This window comes from Chaetodon auriga, chromosome 21, assembly GCF_051107435.1.
Source record: "Chaetodon auriga isolate fChaAug3 chromosome 21, fChaAug3.hap1, whole genome shotgun sequence".
NCBI lineage: Eukaryota > Metazoa > Chordata > Actinopteri > Chaetodontiformes > Chaetodontidae > Chaetodon > Chaetodon auriga.
This window is the reverse complement of record NC_135094.1, coordinates 364,621-372,500: the sequence shown is the minus strand read 5'-3', so window position 1 is coordinate 372,500 and position 7,880 is coordinate 364,621. Positions and strand designations below refer to the sequence as shown.

At 45.4% G+C, this 7,880-nt stretch overlaps 1 protein-coding gene across 5 annotated transcripts in view; it reads right to left on the bottom strand.

Moving 5' to 3' along the window:
* LOC143339665 (receptor-type tyrosine-protein phosphatase mu-like) overlaps nt 1-7,880 on the bottom strand; it is a 115,028-nt gene that overhangs the window by 19,512 nt on the left and 87,636 nt on the right. For 2 of the 5 annotated variants that reach the window (XM_076761022.1, XM_076761023.1), the window contains 3 exons: nt 6,334-6,408; nt 5,398-5,424; nt 1,727-1,917 (listed from right to left, as the gene is read on the bottom strand). In XM_076761022.1, coding sequence (XP_076617137.1) covers nt 1,727-1,917; nt 5,398-5,424; nt 6,334-6,408 — 293 coding nt within the window. Of the gene's footprint in view, nt 1-1,726; nt 1,918-3,387; nt 3,400-5,397; nt 5,425-6,333; nt 6,409-7,880 lie in introns of all 5 variants that reach the window. The other 3 variants (XM_076761024.1, XM_076761025.1, XM_076761021.1) reach the window with 2 other exon arrangements.

Here is a 7,880-nt window from a genome sequence, read left to right as displayed (position 1 = left end):
CACACTGTAATACTTCATCAATCCATGAATTCACATTTCACAGGTGACATGAGAGGATTTCCTGTATGGCCTTAAAGCTTCTGCACTTTTTAATCTCACTTCTTTTATATTTATTGTTGGTTGGTGCTTTATAAATAAAGTTTTTCTAATCTTTGTTTTTATTGAACACATTGAAAACATGAAAGTCAAAGAAATCTTTGAAATACTGCAGGACTATTTCAGCTCTGTGGTGTTTATTTACTGAGTATTTATTGATATTATTAATGGTTTTACTGGTTGTTTTCAATACTGAAAACTCCCCACGAGAGGAAACGAGAGAAAAGATCTAAATAAAGTTAAAGTTCAGATGAGGAACATCAGGAAACACGTCACACCTGAGCAGAGCTGACATGTCCAGGTGTGCATGGAAACACGCTGGTCTGAAAACGCCATTCAACAGATGGACGGACGGACGGAGAGAGCGACAGACACACTGGAAGAACTCCTCACCGCTAACTTTCTGCAAATGGAGGGTGAAAATACTGTGTGTGTGTGTGTGTGTGTGTGTGTGTGAGTGAGTGTGTGTACTCAGTATGTATAATGGATTAGGCCTGAGGGCAGCCCACTAGCAGGCAACCAGACCTGAACACACACACACACACACACACACACACACACACACATATAGAAGCTATTCCCTGCTTTGGCCCATTAGCTGGAGGGAAGATCTATAATGTATGTGAGTGTGTGTGTGTTCAGGTAAGTAACATCCATTAGTGAGTTTCTCTGCTGATGAAAATGGGTAAACATGTGGAGTGCGCACACATGCCGCACACACACACACACACACACACACACACACACACACACACACACACACACACACACACACACAATCTGCTCAGAAACTGCTGCTGTTATTGAACGTCACTGGTGTGTTCACTGGTGATTCTCAGCCTCTGATCAGTGCTGAGGTGATCGGTCAATGACTCAATAATCAACAATATCTTAAATAATCAATGGTTTGTTGCTGAATCTCTTCAGGTTTCGGACTGTTAAAAATTAGAAAACATCAGCTTGGGCTCGGCGCAGTTCAACATTTTGGAGACTAAATAATAAACGATGAATCCAGAAACAGATAAATGAGTGATGAGACGCGTCCTCGTGGCGCCGCTGAGGCTGCTGGTTGGTTGATTGTTACTGATGTGTGTTTTCTGATCGATTGATCGAACAGTGACGATAAATCCATCATGAAATGAATCTTGCTCGTGTGTATGTACGATGTTTGTTTGCATGTACGATGTTTGCGTACGATGTTTGTTTGTATGTATGATGTTGGCATACGATGTTTGTTTGTATGTACGATGTTTGTTTGTATGTACGATATTTGCGTACTATGTTTGTTTGTATGTACGATGTTTATTTGTATGTACGATATTTGCGTACGATGTTTGTTTGTATGTACGATGTTTATTTGTGTGTACGATGTTTGCGTACGATGTTTGTTTGTATGCACGATGTTAATTTGTATGTACGATGTTAATTTGTATGTACGATGTTTGCGTACGATGTTTCTTTGTATGTACGATGTTAATTTGTATGTACGATGTTTGCGTATGATGTTTATGTTTGTTTGTATGTACGATGTTTCTTTGTATGTACGATGTTTGCGTACGATGTTTGTTTGTATGTACGATGTTTCTTTGTATGTACGATGTTTGTGTGGAAGCAGGCGCGTCCTCCTCACCTCGTACTCCTCCTTGAAGCCGTAACCTTCGGCACACTTCATCTGCGTGATGTGTTGCAGCAGGTCGGCCACTCGGATGGCCGGGTGCAGCTGACCCGTCTGATAGGGCAACGCCTCCCGCTCTGACTCCCGCTGCTTATAGTGGGACTGGACCAGGCTACTGGTTTCACTGGTCATAGTGTGGCTGTCGTCTAGGGGAGGAGGAGGAGTGAAAGGAAGAACAGAAGACACAATAGGACAATAAACAGGTCAGACAGAGGCTGTAGTCCACAGACAGTGGACAGACAGTCAGAACAGATACAGATATGATGTATGTTCATGTTGGATGGCATGGACCGGACCAGACTGACCTGGGTCACTCGTTTGACACTGATAAGAAATGACCCAGATTAAGGTTTTAGTCTTAATTCTGGGCAGACGCTGTACATACGAAGTCCTTTTTAACTCCGTATTGATCGATTTACACTGAAATTTAGCTGACGCGTTCTGTTTGAGGGAGGTCAAAACGCCTGACAAACGATCAATGATCAGGCTGATCAGACGGATTTCTGCAGGTCAGACATTTTGGGCAGTTTGAGTAGATTGGCGGTCTGATTCGCCAGCATGGCTGCTGTGTACTGTGAAGATGGTCATAAGCAGCAGGTGCCAATTTACACAACACGGCACACTCCTACTTCCTGTGAAGACAGGAAGTGAAAAGACATGAAGTGGATGAGTGACCACCAAGCCCTGATCCACATCCACAGCTAGCCTGTTGTTAACATGACAACACAGATAAATGGCACACATGTGACATCAGATCACATGACTGGAGAGAGGATGTGATTGGTGCTGGTTTCTTTTCACACTGCTGCCATTACTATTGATCACTAATCAATAATCAATCCCAGTTTATTCAGACAGGACCTGGGAGAATCATATGAGTACTAGTCCAGATCCAGTAGAGCATGAACAAGTACTGGCCCAGATCCAGTACAGCATGGTATGAGTACCGGTCCAGATCCAGTAGAACAAGTACCAGTACTGGTCCGGATCCAGTACCACATGGCACGAGTACTGGTCCAGATCCAGTACAGCATAGTATGAGTACTGGTCCAGATGTGGCCCAGGTTCTTGGAGCTGCAGTGTGAAAAGAGCAGAGTTCAGGGTCCTGGAACAAAACAAAGTCTTCGATAAATCGGTTTTACCCTCAAACAAACGTCCAGGACTGTGACCAGAACATTTCAACAAAGACTCTGCAGACAAACCCTCCACTACACTCTCTAACTCTGTTCTTATTGGCTAGCCTGGGGGCTGACTGACCAATCAGAAACTCTCTTTTGCAAACGGCCCAACCAATCATGGCAAGGGTGAGGAGATGGGCAATGTGATGAAGGTGGTGGTTTGTGATTGGAGAGGAAGACGCATGAGACAACCACGACAACAAATACGGCAACCAATCAGAGAAAGAGAGATAGACAGAGCTGAAACCTGATTGGTTCAAGGTGAATGGTGGGAGGGGTTGAGGATTGTGATGTCACAATTTTACATGGGGTAAAAATGAGGCATGGCCACTGAAACTGATGACATCACAGCAGTGATGGGTGTGGCTCCATGCGCCATGGTGACAGACACCCCCCCAGCATAAGTCCCCCCCCTTAGCCCCAGATATAACCACTTACCATTAATGGGCACTTTACACAGAGAAAGATAGAAGAGAAGAAGAGAGAGGAGACAGGGTATAAGCATCAACTTTAGCTTTAGCTTTAGCCTGGACTTAAGCTAGTCTACGGCTAACACACAGCTAGAATGAATCAAACAGGAACTAGCTCCTAGCACTGTAGTAGCTCTATTTGAACTTGTAACTGCTAGCATCAAGTGCCTAAGCTAACCTGGCTAGCATGGCTAACTGTACCCTAAGTGTAGGAATCGTAGCTTCGACTAACGTCAGAACCCCTGGCCCGAAGAGAGTTTAGCTAGCCTGAGGAGAGAGGAGAAACTGGAGTTTTTGTGAAAGTATGCTTGTAGGGTTTGCCTTCACCTGGATATTAAACTAGCCTTGGGTCACATTTAGTGCAGCAGTTAGCGTCTGAGTTAAGCCTGAAGTGCTAACATGGAGTTTTAACACAGATTAGAGAAGTGTGATGTGTTTGTTAGGTCGCGGATACAAAATATGGAATAACAAGAGCATTTTCACCTTCTACGAGCAAAACGAAGATCGACTCTGTGTGTGATTTAATTAAGAGTCGGGAAACAAACGGCGACATCAGCTCAGTGTTTGGACTTCAGATCTGAACTCCAGTCTGATTATTTCGTGAAGCTTTTTGTCTAAATAAACTTTGAACTCTACGTTGAACATAGCGTCCAGTCCACAGATAACACAGTTAACTTTACGCCTTTCTGGACTTCAGACAGCACCATAGCTTTGTGCTTATCTAAACATGTATCTCCACCTCCATAGTGACACTTCAGTGACGTGAAAGCATCAGCCTCCAGCCGGGGAGGCAGCCTGAGCGAAGCTCGACCACATGTTCAGATCTGTTCTTTTCAACTTACTTTGCTTCACTGAACCGACTCAGACAGAGAAAACGATCACGGACAGCGAGTGAGTGCTGAGACGATACTGTAAATAAATACTGAGGACTGAAGCTGATTGGTGTTTTTGGAGCGCTTCAGCTGTGTCACTTCTTCTTCTGTGTGATCAAAGTTAAAGGGCTGATAGTTTGAAAGGTCGATGCAGGGCGAGCTAGCTTAGCACAGCTTTGTACCTTGCTTTTGTATTGAAACTTGTGTTTGCTTGAGTTAGCTTAGCTTCTTGCTCATTTCATGTAAGTAAAGAAATTCTGGAAATCCACAAAGATCTGCGAGATCCAAGAATCACAACCAAGACGTCCAGAGAGTAAAACAAGCAGCTAACAGGCCTGTGAGTGACTGCTGGTTGTGGTTTGATTGACTGTTTTTGGTTGTCCTCCCCCCCGTCCACGTGGGCGTGTTGTGTCCATGCAGAGGTTGGAGGTCACAGACAGACGTGACGTCAACACGACACGCAGGAATGTTGTGGATGCGGGGATGGAGTGAAGCCCACCGTCGTTTCAAAAACAAATAAAAACAAAACAGAAAGATAAATAATGTGAAAAATAAAGTAAATCAAAAACGAAAAATAAAATCGTAACAATAAAAAAAATCAAAAATGCATTGAGAAAAAATTATTTCAAATAAACAACAAAAATGATTAACATTACAAATAAAATGAAACAAATAAATGAAAACATAAATATAAATAAAACCAGAAAAGAGAACTTAAAGCACGAAAACGAAAGTAAAACAAAAACTCTGATTTCTAAAAGATAATCTGTAAAATTAAACAAATGGAACGATTAAAGATGGAGGATTTGAAGAAAAAAAAAAAACTTAAACTCTCCAGACAACAAAAACAAAAAAAGAAAAGAAAAATAAAACAAACAAACAAAAACAAAACCAAAACCCAAGAAATCCAAAGCAGTCGAACGAGAAGCAAGCAGGGATGGATGGAAGCCAAAATATCACTCTCTCTTTCTCATCCTCATCTCTACCCTTTCACCTGTCTCTCTCTTGTCTGGCTCACCTGTCTGTCCACTCCCTGTCTGTCTACTTCCTGTCTGTCTGTGCAGGATATTCTGTCCTACAGAGGAAAGGAGAGAAAAGTGTCTCACCCAGAATGGCCGTCGGTACGAAGGGATCTGTCATCAGGACACATCAGCAGCAGAGAAACAGACGGACAAAGGGAAAAGAAAAGAGGAAGACAGGAAAGTCAGTGTCCTTCGTCTCTCCACATGACCATTTGACTTGGACGAGGCACACTCTGCTGGATTCTGCTAGTCCAGGACCAGATGTAAGCCGGTTCTGGAGCTCATGCCAGCGTTGGCCCAGTGTCGGTACCCGTGCACTCGGACTAACCGTCAGTCCACCAATCATTCTGATTGGACATCAGAGATAATGATCTCCTCAGGAAGTGATGTCACACTGAATGATGTGTTACACGTGTTCAGACTCTGAGGAGGAGGAGGAGTGAGATCTTTGACTCGTACCTCCTCCTGGGCTCTCTGGCTGCCCCCTGCGGAGGCTGCTAAGTGTCTGCTACAGATTCAACAGTTCAAATGGCTCCTAAAAGAGGAGTGAAATGAGTGAGGAGCTCGGTGAGGAGTTCATTGAGGAACTCGGTGTGGAGCTCATTGAGGAGCTCAGTGAGGAGCTCATTGAGGAGCTCCGTGTGGAGCTCATTGAGGAGCTCGGCGTGGAGCTCATTGAGGAGCTCGGCGAGGAGCTCATTGAGGAGCTCCGTGTGGAGCTCATTGAGGAGCTTGGTGAGGAGCTCATTGAGGAGCTCGGCGTGGAGCTCATTGAGGAGCTCGATGTGGAGCTCATTGAGGAGCTCAGTGAGGAGTTCATTGAGTAGCTCGGTGAGGAGCTCATTGAGGAGCTCATTGAGGAGCTCATTGAGGAGCTCAGTGAGGAGTTCATTGAGCAGCTCAGTGAGGAGCTCATTGAGCAGCTCAGTGAGGAGCTCATTGAGGAGCTCGGTGAGGACTGTGTGAACCAATCAAAAGGTGTCTCTGGGTGCAGTGTGAACGTGGACAGGTGTGTGTTACCTGGATAGTAGGAGTTGGGGACGGTGGTGCTGATGGTGTTTGTCTTCAGGGTGAAGGAGGACGGAGACGACACAGCTGGACAGAGACACAACAATAACTCCTTTAATGGAAGTGAAGATTCTCAAACTCACTATTAAAACATGTCTCTGTTGCTCCTTCATCATCATCATCATCATCATCATCATCATCATCACTGAACACACACACACACACACACACACACACACACACACACTCCTGCTGCTGCTCCTCATCATCAGATGATGAAGATTTTCTCACAGAGAGTCTGATAAGAAGAAGCTAAAAGATGAAAATTAAACATGAAGAATAACGTGAAGCAGAAGAAGACATCGTGTCTGCTGGAGGAGCTCAGAGGAGGCGAAAGCCTGAGGGAAGGTCGACTCCTCCGTCCCTCCTCCACGCCTCCCTCATCCCTCCATCATCCAGCTGTGCCCCGTGGCCTCCTCTCTGACAGCTTCATGATGAAACATTTAGTCACATGACCTGCAGACACATCAGCTCTGAACACAAGACGTGTCCAACAAAGACACAGAGACCACTGTGTGTGGAGGACGGGAAGAGACGGGAAGGGACGGGAAGGGACGGGAAGGGACAGGAAGAGATGGGAAGAGACAGGAAGAGACGGGAAGAGACGGAAAGAGACAGGAAGAGATGGAAAGAGACAGGAAGAGACAGGAAGAGACGGAAAGAGACGGAAAGAGACAGGAAGAGACGGGAAGGGACAGAAAGAGACATGAAAAGACTGGAAGAGATGGGAAGAGACAGGAAGAGACGGAAAGGGACGGGAAGAGATGGGAAGAGACAGGAAGAGACGGGAAGAGACAGAAAGAGACAGGAAGAGACAGGAAGAGACGGGAAGGGACAAGAAGAGATGGAAAGAGACAGGAAGAGACAGGAAGGGACAGGAAGGGACATGAAGAGGCGGGAAGGGACAGAAAGAGACATGAAAAGACAGGAAGAGACAGGAAGGGACGGAAAGAGAAAGGAAGAGACAGGAAGGGACGGGAAGAGACGGGAAGAGACGGGAAGGGACAGAAAGAGACATGAAAAGACAGGAAGAGACAGGAAGAGACGGGAAAGGACAGAAAGAGACATGAAAAAACAGGAAGAGACAGGAAGGGACGGAAAGAGACAGGAAGAGATAGGAAGAGACAGAACGGGACAGGAAGAGACAGGAAGAGACGGAAAGAGACAGGAAGGGACAGGAAGAGACGGAAAGAGACAGGAAGAGACAGGAAGGGACAGGAAGAGACAGGAAGAGACGGAAAGAGACAGGAAGAGATGGAAAGAGACAGGAAGAGACAGGAAGGGACAGGAAGGGACATGAAGGGATGGAAAAAGACAGGAAGAGACAGGAAGAGACGGAAAGAGACAGGAAGAGACAGGAAGAGACAGGAAGGGACAGGAAGAGACGGAAAGAGACAGGAAGAGATGGAAAGAGACAAGAAGAGACAGGAAGAGACGGAAAGAGACAGGAAGAGACAGGAAGGGACAGGAAGGGACATGAAGAGACGGGAAGAGATGGA